Source organism: Perca flavescens, chromosome 24, assembly GCF_004354835.1.
Source record: "Perca flavescens isolate YP-PL-M2 chromosome 24, PFLA_1.0, whole genome shotgun sequence".
NCBI classification, from domain to species: domain Eukaryota; kingdom Metazoa; phylum Chordata; class Actinopteri; order Perciformes; family Percidae; genus Perca; species Perca flavescens.
Genome location: NC_041354.1, coordinates 13,431,364 through 13,453,211, shown reverse-complemented (window position 1 = coordinate 13,453,211; position 21,848 = coordinate 13,431,364). Strand labels below are relative to the sequence as shown.

Sequence of the window (21,848 nt, the reverse complement as noted above, 5' to 3'; positions counted from 1 at the left end):
CAAAAATTACACACAAAAAAATCAAATATATATATATATAAAATAAAAAAAGAAATCCCCATAATTTCCAGTTTGGGAACCACTGATTTCAAGGCACCTTGTGTTTTTTACGACAAAGTTCCTATTACATGACCTATAGAGACAAATTAAAAGAAAATTATTCCCTAAGAAAGTACTGTCACGGACATTTGAAAGTGAGACCAGACCAGAAGCCACACACTCACACACATACACACCTCCTCTTGCGCTCATTGAGCTGCTTGCAGACGTTAGCCCAGCGAGTGTTGAGTAATTTGAGCTGTGTTCGGAGCCGCAATGCATCGTCTGGTGTGCTCAACTGGCTGATGTCCTCTCCTACAGAGTTCACTCTGCACAAAACCACTTCCTGAAGAGGTACGGCCTCAGTCAGGTCCTGCACGCACACACACACACACACACACACACACACACACACACGCACACACACACACACACACACACACACACAGATTAGCCTTTTTATTGTTTGGTCTGTGTGGGATTTATTTTAAGGTTAAGAAGTGTTCCGACTACACAATATTTGTTTCTGTTACGATAGTCACTGATTAGTCATAAATTCTTGCAATGACTTGGCCAAGAGACATGACAGACTACACGTTGGTCCCCAACGAATCAAAGCTTGCCATCTTTCACAATGTGTGGGATGTCATCAGGAACATGCTAGGAACTGACTTCTAGGAACATAACAAACAAACAAAAAACAATGGCGGTGTGTATGATACTTGCTGTCTTGTGTTTGGAAAAGCCTAAAAAAAAAGACCTTTTCTCTGTTTCACAGTTCCACCTAGCAGCACCAACAACATCATTCCTTTTTCGCTTGGCCATGTTTACAGTTGTGGAAGAGCGCTCTGTGCTCCTATTCATCGGGTCAAAGTACGTAATGAAGACATTGTGATGGGCAAAAGTAATTCAAACATGCTAGTCTTTCTGTTGGGACGTCGTAAGGCATGCCAGATGTGGCGTTGGTTGTCATCCACTATGACACACTACTGTACACAGTGAAAAAACAATTGATTATCACGCCCGAAACCCATTGTCGTTCCCGATCTGACCACAAGGCCTACGTCTGCCGGGTTGGGCTATAATCGGGCTGATATCGTGAAGTCTGAACCAGGCATAAATTAAAGATTTATGGTGAGGATTATGGGTTAAGTTGAACAAAAATTTGGGCTTAAATAGTTAGTCAAACATAGCTTACATTGAAATGTATTGTTTTGTAGTGTACCATTGTGTTGCCTTTGGTACACTATGAAACAACAATCCCATAAAATTCCCTAAATTAAATGTTTGGTAGAAATTACTTTAAATACACCAAATAGAGTTTCAGAATTTTCACCTTAATTAAAATTAATTAACTGAAGGCTCTTTTATGGTATGGCATTCTTTTTATTTGGTCAATTTGAAGTGTTGTTTTGCATTTTAAAAAGCCCTTAAAGCTTTAGTGCGTAACTTTTTGATATTAATGAACATCCGTTACATTCAAGCCATTGCCAAATGGGTTGATACAAAGCCAATTAAGACTATCAGCTCCACACAACTCTCTCTGTATTCTCAGTATGACTATGTTCAGAAGATTGTAGCGTCCAGTGACTTTCCCACGCAGAAACTCAAGTGAAGATAATTAGTCCGTCATGTTTTTTTAATCCTCTGTGTCCTCCTTGGCTACTAGCAACTGCGTGGAGGGAGGGTGGTCATTGAAGGCTTGTAATATGTGGACGCGCCAACAGTTTTGTTGTCATTACTTAGAATTCCTCATGGGGGTGGCAGAAACTACGCACTATAGCTTTAAAACATGCAGATAATCCATTAAAAATACATGAAACGTATTACAATTCATTAATTTAACCAGAAATAAATGGATAAAACCCCATTTAAAATACTTTAATTGTATCATTATGCAAAGGCTAATTAAAATTAAGGGATTTAGTTTCTGTGGACCCGAGGAATTGGTCAGACATGTTGGTTTTGAGTTTTTCTAATGTTATCTTGAACGGAATGTATTGAGTTTTTTGCTGGGGTTTAGAGTAGAAGATTGATACCACTCTAATATCAGTCTGTTACAGTAAGTATGAAGCTTGAGCCAGGAGGCTGGAAACTGGGGGAAACAGCTAGCCTGGCTTGGTCCAAAAGTCAAAAAGGAATTAACCCGTTCCATCTTTTTTGTAAAACCTACATAATCGGAAAGGTTAAACTCAGTTGACTTGGCCAGTGGTTAAGCTAAGTTAATCGCTTCCTGGCTTTATATTTAGCGCAGGGACATAAGATTGAAATTGATCTTCTCATCTACTTTTAGACAAAAAATCCAATCAGCATATGCCTCAAAACATCAAACTATGCCTTAAAAGCTTTACGTATTGGGATATTATTTCCGATGTGAACCAACCATTTAAGGTTGGGGTAAGTTTTCACAAAGTTATTGTGAATGCAATGTGTAATCCCCCCACACGTGTATCAATACCAATTGATTCAATATATCTGAGTATGTGTTTGTACACTGGGGGAATGGGAGTTGGTGCGGTTCAGGTTGCAGCTTGTGATTTGATGTACCAGATGGTTCTCTGTCTGTCTCTATACAAACTCTTTCTCTCTCACTCAGTCACTCACACACACACACACACACACACACACACACACACACACACACACACACACACACACACACACACACACACAGTTTGGCACTTGGACACTGCATCCTTGCTGTGCAGGTGGACATTAAGAGCTGATCACAGCAGCCCAAAGTGGACTGGGCATATCTGATGATGCATAATGCAAACACACACACACGCACGCACGCACGCACGCACGCACGCACGCACGCACGCACGCACGCACACACACACACACACACACACACACACACACACACACACACACACACACACACACAAACAATACTTCATATGCAAGGTTGAGTGAATCAGTTCAACCACAGCGACTGAAACTTAGCCAGACATCTGTGAAAAGAACCCCTCATACATTGTGTGAAAATAATTCCTCATACAATATCCATCTTAATGGTAATGTAAAAACCCATTGTTCTACGCTTGTATTCTATTGCTTTTCATTATCCTTCAATTTCAGTTTTTGGGGTTGATGTAACACTGAAATGTCAAATTTGATGACATAATATTGTTACATGAGGCTTAAAAAGGAAAGTGTTCTGTTTGTATACGTGTGTGTGTGTGTGTGTGTGTGTGTTATTGACTACACAGACATTTAAATGTCATGTTGTGTTATCATGATGTCATATAATGTCATGCCATTTTAGGTGTTATTATTTCATGTAATCAACAAATGTCATCAAATCAAATCAATACCTTGACATGTCATGTTTCATTATGTCATGAAGTGGGTAGTAATTTAGAAGAAGATTCGTTTGTCATTTTTATGCACCACATAAAAAGGAAATTGTGTTTCACACATCCCCAACAAGTCAATAAAAAAATCATTGCAAGACAGAAAAAATAAAATTAGTAGTTTAAAATATTTGAAAGGAACAGTCTCTTAATTGCAGTTCACATTGTCTGATTAAGCAGTCTGATTGCTGTGGAAAAGAAGTTGTGTAGACCTTTAATTAGATACTTCTGTATTTTTTCTGTAGTTTTCCCGGACCACACAAGTGCAAACATGCCATGAAATAATGGTGTCCTTATTGATGCTGTCTGCTCTACGCACAAAGCATTCAGTGTGGATGTCCGGCAGCGACGCATCGATGATTTTTTCACCTGTTCTCACTATCCTGTTCAGTTTTTGTCTCTCCTCTGCCATGCTGTTTCCAAACCAGGAAGAGATGCAGTAGGTGAGAATGATCTCAATTGTGCTTCTGTAGAACATGGTCATGACCAGGATAGGATCCTCTTCCGCCTGCGGCGAGAGTGAAGGCGCTGTTGGGCCTGCTTAACGACAGCTGTGGTGTTGTCCTTGGAGGTCAGCTCATCTGTCAAATGGATCCCCAGGAACTTTGTGCTGTGAACCATCTCCACTTCACAGCTGTTGATGGTCAGTGGGAGATGATGCCGGTGACCAGTACTCCTTAAGTCAATTACCATCTCCTTGGTCTTATTGGTGTTGAGGGCAAGGCTGTTTTTTACTGCACCAGGCTATCAGCTGCTCCACCTCTGATCTGTAGGCCGACTCATCCTTGTTGGTAATGAGGCCGACAGCTGTGGCGTCGTCAGGGAAATTTATGATATGGTTGGTGTTGAAACTAGCAGAACAGTCATGCGTCAGCAGTGTAAACAGTAATGGGCTTAGTACTCTCCCTTGTGGTGATCCTGTGCTTACTGTGGTTGTTTTAGATGTTACACTACCTACTCTGACTGTCTGACAGCTCTCTGTCAAAAAGTTCATGATCCATCTGCAGGATCCACACCCAGCAACAACAACTTATCAATGAGTTGTTATGGCATTATTGTGTAAAAGGTCCCATGACATGGTGCTCTTTGGATGCTTTTATATAGACCTTAGTGGTCCCCTAATACTGTATCTGAAGTCTCTTTTATATAGACCTTAGTGGTCCCCTAATACCGTATCTGAAGTCTCTTTCCCGAAATTCAGCCTTGGTGCAGAATTACAGCCACTAGAGCCAGTCCCACAATGAGCTTTCCTTAGGATGTGCCATTTCTGTGTCTGTAGCTATTGAGGAGGAGAGAGAGGGGGGGGGGCAAAGTGGAGGGTGGGGGTGTGGCCTTGACCAACTGCCACTTTGCTCGTTTGAAAGCCATGATGTCTCTCTCTCACGGGTGGGCCAAATTCTCTGGGCGGGCAAAGCAGAGAAAGGGGAGGAAATCTTGCTCCTTATGACCTCATAAGGAGAAGACTCCAGATCGGCCCATCTGAGCTTTCATTTTCTCAAAGGCAGAGCAGGATACCTAGGGCTCGGTTTACACCTATCACCATTTCTAGCCACTGGGGGACCATAGGCAGGCTTGGGAAACACATAATAATGTTAAAAAACCTCATAAAGTGAAATTTCCATGCCATGGGACCTTTAAAAGTCGAGCTGAAGTCAATTAGGAGGATCCTGGCATAAGTGTTTTTATTTTCCAGATGAGTCAGCGTGAGGTGAAGCAGGGTGGAGATGGCATCCTCCTTAGAACGGTTTGCTCTGTAGGCGAATTGCAATGGGCTCCGATTGGTTGGGAGGCATGACTTGATGTGATACATGACAAGCCGCTCGAAGCATTTAATGGCTATGGGGGTCAAGTCTACAGGGCGGTAGTCATTCATGGGGGCTGGATTTGGCATATAACTTCATTGTGCATAACAGGGTTGAGGTTATACAAACATTATTACACAAGGAAACCAGGGATCCAAATATTGTGAAAAAAATGGCAAGAGCAAGAGATAATGAATAGGAGCATTGTCATTGTATATACAGTATATCTGCTAATTATTTAATCAGGAGATGATAATATGATGTTTTACAGCAAATAGACCATAAATGAATCGTGAGGATACATTTAGATGTCATGTATGCCAGATCATGACATGTTAGGCCATGATACGTCACATATTGTTAGGTCATGTCATGTGCTACCTCATCACACAGCAGTGATGATGGACACTGTAGACGAAATATGACTACAGCCACAGCTGGAATACACTCAGTAGCTTTCTGGGTACAATCAGCCATTTTGTGCAAACCTGTCTTTTATTTGTATAAATACTTGTGTTTCTGGTTAAATATGTGTGTGTGTTACCCTGAGGTGCTGTCTGTGTCCTGCTGGCTCACTTTCAGCCAGTCTCAAATGGCTCTCAGCGTCAGTCAGCCACTTCTCCATCGCCTCCTGATCCGAAACAAACTTCTGCCACTTTGAATTGCAATCCTGCCAACGCCTTGAGACACACACAAACACACACACACACACACACACATTTCAAATATGTGCACAAAATGAGTCAGTATTAATATGCAATCATGTACATCACTCCACCTGTTCTTACTTCAGTCTGTCCTGGTAGAGCTTATTCAGTTTGTCCCAGTTAGTATTGAGGAGGGCGGTGGTCTCCTGGATCTTCTGACCCTCCAGAAGCCGAGCTCCAGATACCATCTCCTCTCTGCGGGCCACTGCTCCAGCCACTGGGCATTGCAACTCGTCGATGCTCCCTTTCACCTCCTATTTGGTAAGTGAAATTGTTACCTTGGGACAGAGCCATGCTAGCAGTTTCCCCCTGCTTCTAGTCTTTATGCTAAGCTAAGCTAAGTGGTTTGTAACTTCATATTAAACAGATTGGTGTCAATGTTCTTATGTAATTCTCTGCCAGAACATAAAATAAGAGTATTTTCCAAAATGTTGAACTATTCCTTTAAATGTACATTACGATCATAGCCTCTTTCTCATCAGCATCAAAGCCTTGTATCCCACCCTCTGTCTATCAGCAGTGATATATCTTCATTAAATTATTACCTACTGCTTGATTTTTAATATTATTTCCTAAGAAATATTGTCTGTGGCTCTCAGACAGAAACACCAAAGCAGTGCTGACCTTCAGGCAATGCTCTTGTTGAGGCAGGTTATAATAAGCTGCAGGCCAGTATTCAGGAGAGTTCAGCTTGAAGTCCGTTTCTGACACTGAACGCAGCAATGCCTGCAGCTCTGTTAGGTACTCCTGGACCAACAAATATTTACAAACACAGAAAGAAGAGAGAGAGATCAGAAAGAGAAAATCTTATAATTAAATGCAAGAAAAATAATGCTTTATGTCATGTTTGTTCATTTCTCTAACCAGGCAACATATCAAAACTATCTTTAAGGGGAAACATCTGGGACTTCACTTATTAAATAAGGTCATTGGATATCATTGAAATTGATTAATGTAATAAAAAAAAAAAGATTATGGCAAAATTTAAATCAGATCTAAAGAAGTATATTTTTATATATATACAGTGGGGGAAATAAGTATTTGACCCCTTGCTGATTTTGCAGGTTTGCCCACTTACAAAGAATGCAAAAATCTACAATTTTAATCATATGTACATTCTAACAGTGAAAGACAGAATCCCAAAGAAAATTCCAGAAAATCACATCATATGAATTTATTAAAATTGATAACCATCTGATGAGGAAAAACAAGTATTTGACCCCCTGGACAAACACCATGTTAATATTTTGTAGAAAAGCCAAAAAGTAACTACTGTATATGTGTTATGAAGTGAAATGGAAGGCCAGAGTTTTGAGTGACTGCTGACTATTAGTATTGTGGCTGCTGCAGAGAGCTCTGTCACACTGGATTTCAATGGGATAAAGTATGTACTGTAATGGCGCAGAGATAAAAGTAATGGCTCAAAACTTTGTCGCACCAAATGCTTGCTCTTGGGGGATATTGTTGGTTTTCTGTAAATTATAGAGTGTGATCTAGACCTACTTTATCTCTAAAGTGTCATGAGATAACTTCTGTACAATAAGTAAAGTAGAAGTGAATTGAACATTTTGCTGAGAGCCAAATGAGAAGATCAATACCACTAACACTAATGTATATGCGTTAAATATGAAGAGCATGCAGCTGATTTCCTTAGCTTACCAAAACTTAGCCACAACTTGACATTTTTACACTTTGGTTTTTGTTTGGATAAAACAAATGAGATAAAACATGTTAATGTAAGGTTCTGTGTTGTGCATTTCTAACTGTGGACAGAGCTACAGTATGATAGTTGTTTGCCCTGCTTACAGTGTTTATGCTAAATTAGATTTAAATTAAGTGGCTGCGGCTTCATATTTAGTGGTATTGATCTTCGCATTCAAATCTCTGCAAAAAAGTGAATCATTTTCTTATGTTAAACTATTCCTTTGAACTTTTATATTGTACCTGCAATATATTCTCTAACAATATTTTAACTCATGCCTACGATATCTGTGCATTAAAGGATAGGTTCACATTTTTTCAAGTCTATCTGTTAACAACACTCACATGCATATGTGCAGTGAAAGTTATTGGTTGCTGTATATTTACTCAAGTACTGTACTTAAAGGCCAGGTCCATCTGCCAGGTTTTTCAAATGGAAACGGCCACGTATCCTTAGCAAAAAGCAGTGACGTGGGTTACCATAGTAAACTAATCAATAAGGTTATGAATAATATAAACTCTAGCACAAGCTCAGTCTGCTCAGCTGTGCTAAGTTTGGACATAACAACACAGAAGCTAAGCAATGTATTGTTACTATTGTGGAATTGTGTAGCCAGCAAAAGTGAACAACTCGTGTTCTGCAATGTGAAATCACCAAAATTACTGTTTTGGGCAAAGGATTCTGGTGGATTTGAAGAAAGCAATAAAACGGCTTCAGTTTCCCATCGGAAAGCGCTGTCTGACGGCAAGGTAAAGTGGTGAAAATATTCTAAATATAGCATGTTTATGCTATATTAAACTGAATTTAATTTTTTAGGTGGTCCTATTTTTTGTGGCTGAAATATGTTTTGCTGGAACCCCAGTCCACAGCAGTAGCCTACATTTTGCTTTATTCAAAGCAACCAGACTCCCTTGATAAAAACTGCTGCTTCCACATGGTTATAATGTTTTATGTAAAGCACTTTGAATTGCCCTGTTGCTGAAATGTGCTATATAAAATAAAGCTGCCTTATAGTTAGTGTAATTGTGTGACGTTCAGATCCAACCTAACGTGGCGTCCACAGCAGTACATTGCTTAGCTTCCTGTCTGCTTCTCCTAACATGGGGCCATGCCGACCGCCATCCAAGTTACTGTGCTATACTGTACAATTGACTGTATATAAGGAGTACTGTACTAAAGCTACGTCATCATACAGAAACCTATGTCAGGCTTAACCAAAATGTGAATGTTTGGATTTGAATACATAAGGAATACTATTGGGAAGCTCAGAATGATTTAAAAGCCTCAAAAAATAATAATAATAATAATAATAATAATAATAATAATAATAATAGTAATAGACTCACCCGTTTAGTATAATTTTAAGGTACTTTGAGCGCATTACTTTTCTGTTACTTTATACTTTTACTGCACTACATTTATCTGATGGCTAGTTAATTGTTACTTTGCTAATTAAGATTTTACATACAAATTATGCATATGATGCATTGTTACTACCCAACATTAAACAAAGTAATTTGTTCCACCTCATTGTACAACGGTAAAATGTTGTTTACATGTTAATGCAATAATAATGATCCAAAAACCTATAATAATCATAATAATCATAATCATAATAACTCTGACAGGGGTCATTCTGCTGCATAATAATTTACTGTTAATACTTTACCTTTTCTAACATTAGCTAACATTAGCCACCAGATGCTACTGTTTTACAAAGTAAGGCTGTAGCAGCATAACCCCGTAGTGCACTGCTAAGAGCATGTTTTATTGCTTGTGAGATCAACTTTTGCAAGAAGAAATTTCTTCTTTGAAAAGTATTTTACAAAGTTACAGACTTTTTAGTATCACATGCCATCTTTTTGTTACCATCCCTCCACTTCAGCTTAGCAAAGAAGAAGCATCTGGGGAAACACAAATGCTTGTTTCCACTGTATGGTACGGTTCTGCTTGACTCGACTCAATTCACTTTTTTGGTACCAGTACTTTCTTTTTCCACTGATAGCACCTCAGTATAGGCAGGATTCACAGCTGATCACCATAGCAATGCCGTGTGAAAACATCTTCAAGACGACGCTTGCTGAATCCTTTCATCAGCAACTAAACAGAGGAATCTCTGCTCTTCGTCATTTGTAAAGGGTAGTGTTTTGCAGGCTGCCATAAAAAAAAAAAATCTGGGTCAAGTGAATAAAAAAATTGTGGTTGCTATTGACATTAGCTTGGCTATTTAAAATTTGTGGGTTTCTGCAGGATGTCCCGTGTCATGCTGGAAACAGTTCTCTCCACCTTCTAGTTTAGATCAGCTCTCTTGGAACCTCGACTGAGGTGGCACCAAAAAGGGTACCAGGTACTACCCACAACTTTTGCAAGTTGCGCCTTACCATGCAGTGGAAAAGCGGCAAAAGACAGAATTTAGTACTAAAAAGGCTGTAACTTTGTAAGATTCCCACTTGTTTTTATTTAGCTATACTACTGAACGTTTACACAAAACTAGGACTGTGGATTTTGTCCCTGAACTCTTACGTTTAAGTTAAAGTAGGGACAGCCGGTATGGGCAGGAGGAATTATTAGTGTCCAATAATACTTTCAATGTACATATTAGTGTGAGAGTAGTATCAGTTAAGGTCTTAGGGATATATTGTGGCCATGATTGATTTATAAAAACAAGTATTATGGTTGCACAGTGATGAATGTTGGAACTCATTGATTTAACCCAGTATGACAGGCTCATATATTATCACTCATTTGATAAATCACATTCACAATACACACAATAATGTTTGACATGCAGCCTTTTTGACATTGTGTGCATGTGTTTGTGATTTCAATGCGAGATGCTGAAACATGAGAGCAGAGCAGATCTAGATAAAAAGGAGAGGCTTAAAGTAACATGTGTTTTGTCTAACAAAAGGCATCCTCAAATTAAATAAACTTGGCACTGAAAAAATAAAACAGCCTGTTACTGTGTGGATATTAGAGTTAGTTCCCAGGTTAGTGGATCAGAAGTGTCTCACTATGGAAGTTTCAGCCCAAGCAGTTATCGTGGTCTTGTTAAGATGTTTTTGTCTAGACTGCCAGCAAACACAAATACCTTTCCAGCATCGGAAAACTAAACCAGTGCAGACGTGCATATTTTGGAATTGCCTGAAACAAAGATTGTTTTATAAATTGAAGGCTTGAATTTGTGTCTTCAGTGACTGCAGACCAAAAAGGTTTGAGTCAGAAAAGAATAGAAAATTAAAAATAGCTCCCACTCTTATGATCTGGTCTACGCTTCTCTTCCTTCTAGACCACTTGGACTCAATACACATATTTACTGTATTTGTCTTTATTAAAACCATCATAAGGGATCTGTAGTAACATAGCAGTGTCTGACTTTATAGTATGCTGCATGTCTAGCATGCTATAATGATTCACTGCTGCTCAGGCACTGAGAAAAGATGAAAATGAGTAAGGGCCCTATTTTGGTGCTGGTGTGCACTGTGTGGCAAGAAGTGCTGCAGGGTTGACTTTTACTGGCGTGCACTGAGGCCATCACTTTGTCTGAGTTGGTCTGGTAATGAAGTGACTATTGGCGATCCAGCGGCGTAATGCAATCTTGGTACCAACAATGAATGTGCACTCTTTGCTGCCCCAGGTCAAAAGGTCGCCAGTAAACTAAAATAGAGCCCTAAATGTCCAAATTCACAAGGGACATATTTTTTACATAAAAAGATAAAGTTTTTCCACTTTTGCACAATCCACATGAAAGGTTTATAATGAGTCAGTTTCTCTTTATTACTTCCTTTGAGATCTCTGACGTAGATTTACTATTAAATCTACAAATGGATTCACCTTCAAAATTTCTCTTAAGATCTGATGCCAATCTGATATGAGGGCTGTAATCAGTTACAATATAGCAATATCAAAGTTTGTAGGGAAATGTTTTCTCTGTTTGTGACCCTCTAACAGAGGTCAGCTTCAACGAAACCCCTGGAGTTGGTAGGGATTAAATGAGTTGCTCAAGAACACATTGGCTGGGAAGACACTTTGTGGTCACTAATAATACAAACTCTAAAACCTCATCATTAAACAATTTCATAATATACAGGATAACAACTGAAGTGCATGTTTGTTACATAGGTTTTGGTGCTGTCTATGATTACATAGCACAGCTTGGAGAGTGTGGGAAGTAAGTGCACCAATTACTGCTTAAGAGTCCTTAGGTAATGCACGAAAGTGCCTAAACAGCTCGAGTGAAGCAGCTCAGAAGCCTCACTGTACCACACCAAAGTACAACATCACTAAGGAGAGTAAGTGTGTTAAGTCTGTGTGTCTTGGTACACAAAGATAACACTAAATGTGCTTGTGATTCCTCTCAGTGTGCCTGAAGAAATGCATTACTGTAAGTAGGAAATCTGACAGTTTAGATGTGTATTTGTCCAAGTTGACCATGTAGTGTACAGTAAGTGTATGTGGTCCATTCATGTGATTGGTAGACAGGATACATACTACAGCTTCAGAGATTGGCAGTTCAGGGAACTGCAAGGGTATAATGTGATTGGTTGGCAGGGGCATGCAGTGACACAGAGCCAGACAGAGCAACCAATGATATTCAGACATGTGAGCGTGCTTCACATGTACACATAAGACATGTAAATGAGAATGCAGCAAAGAAAAACAAAAAAAGCAACTCACATTTTTATTTTCGAGTGAATACTTTTTTTTTTTTTTTTTTTTTTTTTTTAACTAACTGAAAATATGTTACTCAGATGAGTGGTTATGGTTATAGCTTCAAATTATCTTAAAGGATAAGTCTGGTGATATTGGAGATTTTCTCTTGTTGTCAACAAATGTTATAAAAAGACCAAAACGAAGAATGATTGTATCTACTAAAGTACTGTGTGCATATTAAAGCGTGGTATATCTTATTTCTCTGTGCCACAGAGCTCCATTGTTGTTCAAAAACTATTAAAAATACATCATTGAACCACACTGTAGCACTGGGTGACATGTTCCTTCATTACCGTGAACACACAATTTATGACTCCCACATACACTATCCCAGTGCCCCAAATATTCACTAGAGCACAAAATGTCGATTAATCCGCATCTGAAAGTAGTCCCCAACAAATACACAGTTTCCTTCTGTTTGAGTAATTTTTGCTGTAACTACAGTGTCCAGCTGCCTTAGGAAATAACTATATATTTGTAAGATTTATGTCGTCAGTAGGAACGGGCTTAGGGCTGAGATGTCCAGTATGGAGTATGGAAGTAAGAAAGTATTGAGAGACAGACTATCATATTGTTGGTTTTGGTCATTTCATTGGATTTGTTGACAATAAAAAAAATATAAAATAACACCAACTAACCTATACATTAGACATTTATTGTCACAGATAAATATAGAGAAATAGTTTTCTTGATTCTGGTGTATTTCCGTACTTTTTTGGAAATACGCTAATTTGCTTTTGCTTCCTTGTCAATAATTAAATGAGAAGATTTATACCACTCTTATGTAAGAGTAGTATCAATCCTCTCATCTGACTGTTTGAAAGAAAGCCAAACCTTGCCTAAAATGGGTTGACAGGTATTGGTATCATTATTAGCTTGTACTCATATCAGAAATGAAAATTGTACAGTGAATTACATTACACCTTGATGGTTGATAAAAACATATTTGTTTTTTGTTTAAAGTGTGAGGCATAACATGATTTAAGATTCTATAACTAATTGTAAACAGGAATGTCAAGCCGACTGCAGCTTACATACCACATTTCAATAGGGGTTAATTTCAGGTAGCTGTCATTAGAAGCTTTTCAAGCTAACTTCATGCCTGTTATAACTCTTAACTTAGAAAGACTCACTGTGACTCACAGTGTCTTTTAAATGTTTAGATAGAATATTTTATAGTAGTATTAGTATTATGAACTGGTTTGATTAATTAAGGTTTTTTTTTTTTATTAGTACTGTATATATAGAAGTCGTGCTTACTGAAACTCACACATAGTCTTTTGAAGGGTATGAACTTGCCCTCCACCTCAACCCAGCGCGTGTTGAGCTGGAGTTGGCGGGGCTCCACTAGATTGGCGGCTCCAGCTTCTGAGAGCTGATTGGCTAAGCCCTGCACCTCGTTAAGCTCCTCCTTCTTCTTGTCGAACTCTGAGCCAATTTCCTATTGGACAAAATCAACCAGGAGGTCACTTGCTATTGGCTGAGCCCGGGGGTTAAGCACAGAGAGGCATGTGGATGTTGAAAACACACACACACACACACACACACACACACACACACACACACACACACACACACACACATACACACACACACACGCACACACACAGTGACAATTAATACATAATAAAAATAATAAAACATTAATTTACTCAGTAGCACATACTCCAACAAACACATTAATTAAAGGGGGAAGATATCATGTTTGTAAGTGTCAAACATACACAAAGATTTCATATTATATGTTTATATAATACTGTATGAATCTCCGTTTCAACATGTTTCTCCGTTTCAACAATCCAGAAAAAAGTAATAAAGTGGTGCTATAATTAGGAGGCACACAATGCCTTAACACTTTATTTACATTGGAATACAATCACTGGCCTTTTAAATAAGTACAGAGGAGTAAGTGCAGTGTGGGAAGTGGGTGAGGGTGAAAATATGCATGGAGACACAGAAAGACAGAGAGATGAGTAGACAGAGAGAAAGACAGACAGACGGACAGTGAGGAATCTCAGCTGCGGCAATAACAGGTGAGTCTGAGAAGAGCAAATCAGACGTCCGCTTAGCGAAATGTCATAGTGATCATCTGAAAGTGAAAGACACACACAGAGTCAGGGTGGGGGACGAAAAACAGGTGAGTCCAGGGTATCAAAATGGACCTCAAACGTGCTGCACCAGTATGTAGCATTATCATCAATGTATAAGTAATGTGGATATCTTGATGAAATCACTGTATACTAAAAAAGGCTGGTAGTGTCTCTTAAAATTGTTTATAAGTTTATAATACACTTTAAAGTAGTATATAAAACATCATATGAAGCATCTGTAACTGGTGTAAATAATTAGGCTTCAGCTATTTTAAGCTATAATAAATAATTATTATACTACTGTTTGACACATAATTTGGTAATGATATCCTGAGCCTCTTTCCAACTCTGGGTCCACCACAAACAAATCCCAGATGAAAAGCTGCAGTCTTCTTCTGGGGACAATATTGATCTGCAATTTTTTAATTTTTTTCAAATAGATAAGAGGAAGATGTCCTTGAACAATTATTCAAAAAGTTCTCTTCCCAAGTGAATAATTGCAAACGTCGGGACACCAACCCTTTGTCCAAAAGCAGGGGAAGAGGGGGATAAGAAACAAAGAAAAGAAGGAGGTTTCCATGGACCAGGAAAATGTAGAATGAGAATAGATTAAAGACACAGAAAATTTGAGACGGTGGTGAGATGAAGAGCTGGATGGTGAGGAAGACATATATTATGTAGAAAGAATTACATTTCACTGAAATTGTATTTTATATGGTTTTACGTGACAAATAAATTGATTGAATGAATTGATTGATTGATATACAGTAGGTTGAATATCAAGCTTCTTGGTGATTTCTTAACATGACAGAAAGACAAAAGATATTATTGTCAATGTGTACATGTATATATGCCTAAGTGTGTTTAGTTATGTATGTGTGTGAACATGAGTTATTACCTTGACCCTCTCTCCTTCGGGGGGGTCAGGGAGTTGGTCCACGCTGCGTTGGATGTCGTCCAGCCAGGCTAGGAGGTCATGTGACTTCCTCCTGTACTGGTACCACTGGGGAGCGATGGCCAACGCCTTCCTGTTCCTTAGTACACGCAGGTCCTACACACACACACAAGAGATACAGGACATACAACATCTGAGGAGAGGTGCTGGTAGGAGAATGTTTTTCCAGTTTCTAGTCTTTATGCTTAGCCAACCATCTCCTGGCTCTAGCTTAATGCAAACACATTAACATGGTATTGATCTACTTATCCAATTCTTGGCAAGACAGTGATTAAGCGTACTTTCCACAATGCAGAACTACTCCTTAAAAGTCCCCCTCCACTCAAAAAAGTGTTTCTCTCATGTTTATGTCCAATATATTTCTGACCTTGACAATACTGACTTATATCTGTACAAACATTTTCACTAGAGTTTTCAGATAGCTTTCCTAAAGGGGAAGGTGTCTGTGCAGTCCCTGAAATCTGAGATTCAAACATATCCCGGGCAAGCTGGATTTGGTACGTCACTAATCCGTAAACCAATAGCGTGTCTAACACGCAAAGACTCTCTATATAGCTGTGTCAACCAATGCCAGTTACAAGCTAACAAGCTAACAAACAACATAAAAAAAAAAGAAAGATGATAACTACTAGGGGTAGGAATCACCGGAGGACTCACAATACGATATCATCCCGAAACTTCTGTCATGAAACGATATTATTGCGATTTTAAACATATTGCAATATTCTGTTATAAATTGCAGAATATTTCGCAGAGATGAACAAATATTGAGTTTGTTCATCTCACTTCAATTTTATTGCTGCAAAATGGTATTGTCAAGCAGACAGACTGACCAACACATATGTCATAAAAGCTCAATACTTGGCGTCTGTGTATCGATACAGTATTGCCATGAAAAATATTGCGATACTATGCTGTATCGATTTTTTGCCCCACCCCTAATAACTACACTTACCATTCTGATAAGTCACCGATTTTAGTGACCGACACTGGGTTCAGACGGGAAGCAGCAACTTTAGTTGCAGATCGCGAGCTTGTGGAGCTCTGCCCGGTCGCTCCCGTCAGCCCACAGGGCTCCTTCCCAGCCTCCTGTCTGAACCCAGTGTGAGGCTTAAACATGTAGCCCTATGGCTGAATTTCTCCAGTTACTCCGATACGCGGTGCTCTTTTACCGGTCAACCTAAAGTAGATGCTAGACTGTAGTCGCCAAACAAGTCTCAACCTAGGAGAAAGAGTACATTTTCTTCCAATCACTTTTCAGAGTTTTTAGAAAAGACTTTCTTGCTTAACTCGTGTGTTTCATTCTGATAATGTGTGTGTGTGTGTGTGTGTGTGTGTTACCTTGACAGTGTTGTACTTGCTGTTGAGCTGGTTGTGCTTCAGCCTGATTTGCTCTCTCTTGTCCTGATCCGGGACTCTCTTCTGTAGATTCTCGCCTTTCAACAGTAACTCCTTCACTGCACTTTCCTCACAGTCCTACACAACACACACAACACATTCTTAAAGATGCACACATAATATAACCCCTGTGTGTGTGTGTGTGTGTGTGTGTGTGTGTGTGTGTGTGTGTGTGAGAGAGAGACCTTGTCCTCCTGGAAGTCCTCCTCCTTGAGGTTTTCCCCCTGTTTGACTTCCTCCTCCAGGAGGTCCAGCCAGATCTGTGCTTCACTGTGGTACTGCTCCAGCTCCTTGGCTGACGCTGCGTTCTGTCACACACACACCAACAGACCCACACACACACACACACACACACACACACACACACACACACACACACACAGGTGACCAGACACATAGAGAAAAGAAGACAATAAGAAGAAGAAGAGATCATTAGTGGCCAAGAGAAAGTACAGAGGTTGGAGCAGACTAAGTCTATTAAGTGAGACTTGAAAGTCATTTTAGGTAGAGTTTAAAGTAAATTAAGTACATTTAGAGAGTGTTTGAAGTATTTAACAAGAAATTTAAAATGACAAAACTGACATATTAATAACATTTCATTAGACTGGGTGTTGTATTGCTGTTAGAATATTAAAATAGTACAATTCAGAGGGTAGAATTCTTTCCTACCAGCCTGGAGGCGATGTGTTCTGCGATGGTGTCAAATCTCTGGTTGAGCTGCTCCACTTTGGGTCCCACCTGGGCCTGGCAGTTCTCCCCCCTGGTGCACATGAGCTCCTGGGCCAGAGCTCTCACCTCCTCCATCTTACCCCTCGTCAGCTCCAGCTCTGCACGCAACACCTGCAAGACATAAAGTGAAACAAAACACACAAAGGCACAAAATTAGAGCTGCATGATTTAAAGTTCAATGTATGCCTTGTTTCACCCCCCTTTTTGGGATAACAGAAATGTCATCCTTGGTGCCAGTGATTAAATTCTGGGCTTTAAAAAATCTCTATATTTTGTGACAATAAAGAGAATTAGTGTACACATTTAAAGATCAACAGAGAAAATATAAAATTCCAAAACAGACTTTTTGAATAGCTTCACATCAAACACCTAATTGTGAAATGTAACCATTATTGAATACTTAATGTTAAATTCTAAATACCATTAAAATATTTTACTTTAAAAACCTCTTCCTCAATTTATAATCTTTTTTGGGCATCCATCCATCCATCCATCTTCGCCAGCTTATCCGGTATCGGGTCGCGGGGGGAGCAGCTCCAGCAGGGGACCCCAAACTTCCCTTTCCCTTTCTTTTTTGGGCAATTTTAAAGTATTTGTTTAGACCGTTCCACTGAATTAAAATGGTATCAATCCATTATTTAACAATACTGTGGAGTGAACACTTGCTGCCTCTCATAGGGCATTAACGAAAGATGAGTGTGAGTTAATGGTTTATGACTCTCTCTCACAGCTAATAATAACAGGATAATTATCTGTGTTATCAAGTAAAACTGCATTTCTTCTCAAAATCCACCTCCTTCAAATTTAATCTACAGACAGACTCAGAGAATTAGTGGAGAACAACACCGAGAAACATAAAAGATATGGACTAGATAAAACACAACACACACAAAGATAGAAATTACAACCTTCAGCACGGCGTCGTTGGGCCCCTGGCTGTCCATCTTTTTCTCTGCTCCGTCGATCCATTCGTTCACTTCCTTTATCTCTCCATCCAACTTCTGCATCTGTTGTTGGTAGTCCTATGAGAGAGAGAGAGAGAGAGAGAGAGAGAGAGAGAGAGAGAGAGAGAGAAAGTATTTGTTTCTTGAGGCTGCAAACAGTGACACATCTAATGGGTTATTTTTAGAGAGTTTGGAATAATTATAGCACTGATTAGACAGAAAAATGGGCATGATAAGTTATGATAGTTTTTTAAATGCTTTTCTTTTTTCTTTTTCTGACCAGCAGCAGGTTGAGCCATTCTTCTGCTCTTGATGTGACCGCGATCCAGTTGCAGCGCAGCAGGCTGACTTTGTCGTCCACCAGGCCCCCATGACCCCGGAGCACCGCTTTGAGGGCCTCTGCAAGGTCCACCACGGCCTGTAGCTGTGGCTGACGCCTCTCTGTCTCCCCATGGATGGACTAATGAAGAAAAGGGCACAAGAGGGGAGTTATAGCAGACTCAACCTAACAGGTTAAAGGTCAATCATGTCTATTTTTAGCATAGACTATGTCTCTATACGACCTGATAGGTCAGTTTAAACTGAGACGGTGGGTTCTCATACTTTTGGTGCGTTCTTTTTGTCCACCGAAGTCGATCTACGAGTCGTTTTCCAGAGTTACGAACCGGAAGTTGCAAAAAGAACGCCACCGAGGTCGTATATACGACTCGTCAAGTCGTCTGAACTCAGAGGACCCCGAGTTCACTTTCAAAGATGGCTACGTCGTGCATCACACGTAGTAAACATTGTGGTTTTCTACAATTTTAAGCACTTTTGTCGTTGTTGTAACCAAATGAAGAAGTGGTGCACATAGCACTGTATACTACTACCTATAGGCATGTCGCTACAGTCTTATTAGGAGTTAAATACCGCCTAATTAGTTATTTTGTAGCTTGTGCAGCTGAAATTGGCTAGAGACACTCGGTTGCTATATGACAACAATGGCTTTAAGCCGAGTCTTGAGCAGAAAGCAGAGCAGTAGCCGAACGTTAACGTTAATCAAAACGTAATTTTCATGTATCAAACTGTGAAATATATTTGTGTAAAATGTCAAGAACTGGGTGAATAGAATCCTAAATGTTACTAAAAATGTTACAAAAATCCATCTTTTCTCCGACTCGTAGTATTGTTTGACAAAAAGAACGCAACGACGCGCGGTTATTCGTTTTTCGACACGGATGTGACGTCACACTCGAGCTACTAGTCGCGATTACAAGACAAAAAGAACGCACCATTAATATGTGAGTACAATGTAGTGGGGCGAAGTCCATGTTGAGTTGTTTCTCTTTTGTTGAAAATGTATCAGTTGAATCGTGCCTACAGTGTCCTTCTTTCCCAGTTTTGTACTTTTTCAGGTAAAAAGTAGTGTAACGCGCTACTACTGAAAACTTGGTAACAAAACGTAGGTTCTTTTTCAATTCGGCGCAACGTTACTTTTCCCAGGGACAGATTTGACAGCGACACTGCCTTCTCAGCTGCACGCTCACAAGCTCCACACGGTAGGCTATGTGACCGAGGCTGGTAGCAGAGCAATCATGGCAAGCAAGAAGAGATGCCTGCTTTTAAAAGTAACGTAAAAGTAACGTAATAGTAACGAGTAGCGTAAAAAGTTACCTTCCATAGAAGGTAACATACTAAGTAAAGTAATGGATTACTTTTTTACGAGTAACAAGCAAACACTACTTTTTAAAAGTAACTTCCCCAACACTGTTCTTTAACCCATTATTTTTGGATATTGCAAATAAATGGCTACCTGTTTTTCGCAAGCCTTGATGCCAGTGTTGTGTTTTGTTCTCCTTACCCTTCTCCATGTTACAACCTTTTGTCTCAACTCATAACAATATGCAACAAGGTCACAACACACAACACACTGCTGACTTTATGTTTTGTGTCTATATACTGTATGTGTGTATCATACCTGTGCCCATGCCACCTCAGCCTCCAGGTCACTGGGCATACCGTCCACAGCAGAGCGCCTGGTCAGTTCAGCGTCGGTTGCGGCGAGCCACTCAGTCAGCCCGTTCAGCTCCTTACGCAGCTTCCTGGACAACTTCAGACTTTTCTCCAGCTCCAGTTTACTCTCAGTTACCTACACACACATAAAAAGGATACATCCATGTCTAAATCTGACTTGTATGATCATGTGTGTGTTTGTCTGTGTGTGTGTGTGTGTTCTAACCTGTGAGCCCAGCTGGTTGTAGAGCAGTTTGAGGGCGGTCACCCTGTCGTCCAGCTCTTTGGGCTGCTCTGTCTGCTGCCTCTGGACGATCTGTCTGCCTGTTTTTATCACCGTTTCCACCTCCCCTTTCACTTCACTCAGCACCTTGTATAACTTCTGTTAGACACAAACAGACAGCAGAGGCTTAACATAGGATCAAACCATAAATGTATCCATCTATCTGCCATAATGACCCACCATGCACTGATCCAGCTGTGACTGTACCACGTCCTGCTCCACACTGCGGATGTCCAGCACCCCCACCTGGCTTTTGACCCCAGCCAGCATGCGCTCACACTCAGCCAGTCGACTGTCAAAGTTTGCCGGTTTCTGAAAGAGGCGGAACTTTGTCCACACATCTGTCAGCATTTTCTGTGAAAAGGAAAGAGAGACGCATACTGACCTGCAATCAAATACAGGCTCAGTGCTGCTGCTGGGCAGTAGCTATAGGCTTGGGTGCTGTGGTAATGCAGAGGGGCAGCTGGGAAATGAAGTAAATTATAGAAAGAAATAAGACAAGTGCAGATTGCAGAGGCAGAAGCATCCATGTTTTCAATGGATTGGGTATCCGGCTGCACCTCTCCTCCTTACGATATGCACAGCTGGCACAACTGGGAAACCTTCATTAATCATTTCAATCGCCTGACAAGACACCAGGATTTGTTGCTAATGGTTCACCTGATGTTGTGCCCTTTTCTACATGCTGACAAAAATTCAATGCAGCACAACCAGAGATATTGCCTTTTTTATTCCCCACATTCTACTTCCTTGTCAAAAGGCACGTGCATTACCCACAATGCAACTAAGACCGCAGGGCTGGTTCTAGCCTGCTATATCAGGGTGGGCTGGTAGAAAAAATAAGTGTGCAACTTGGTGACATGGCACAAACATTTGACCTAATACCAGCTGGCCTGGCAAGCCAAAGGCATAGAATATATTTGAATATATTTGGGGAGGCATATAATGTCGGGGGGTCTGGCGGTCCTCCCCCTGAAAAATTTTAGTATTAAACACTTAATTTCCTGCATTCTGGTGAATTTTCATGCACCTATTTCAATTGATGCTGAAAATGTCTTTATTTATGTAAAGGAAAATAATTGAAAATATAAAACATAATGGAATATAATGAAGTAAGGCTCTCAGGCATTCTGTA

At 39.9% G+C, this 21,848-nt stretch overlaps 1 protein-coding gene across 3 annotated transcripts in view; it reads right to left on the bottom strand.

Moving 5' to 3' along the window:
* The window catches only part of dmd (dystrophin), a 416,019-nt gene that overhangs the window by 142,331 nt on the left and 251,840 nt on the right, over nt 1-21,848 (bottom strand). For all 3 annotated transcript variants that reach the window (XM_028571814.1, XM_028571815.1, XM_028571816.1), the window contains 14 exons: nt 20,894-21,067; nt 20,657-20,812; nt 20,396-20,566; nt 18,719-18,898; nt 18,403-18,516; nt 17,435-17,605; nt 16,951-17,073; nt 16,709-16,843; nt 15,311-15,463; nt 13,593-13,763; nt 6,532-6,654; nt 5,989-6,161; nt 5,745-5,880; nt 237-412 (listed from right to left, as the gene is read on the bottom strand). In XM_028571814.1, coding sequence (XP_028427615.1) covers nt 237-412; nt 5,745-5,880; nt 5,989-6,161; nt 6,532-6,654; nt 13,593-13,763; nt 15,311-15,463; nt 16,709-16,843; nt 16,951-17,073; nt 17,435-17,605; nt 18,403-18,516; nt 18,719-18,898; nt 20,396-20,566; nt 20,657-20,812; nt 20,894-21,067 — 2,156 coding nt within the window. The remainder of the gene's footprint in view (nt 1-236; nt 413-5,744; nt 5,881-5,988; nt 6,162-6,531; nt 6,655-13,592; nt 13,764-15,310; nt 15,464-16,708; nt 16,844-16,950; nt 17,074-17,434; nt 17,606-18,402; nt 18,517-18,718; nt 18,899-20,395; nt 20,567-20,656; nt 20,813-20,893; nt 21,068-21,848) is intronic.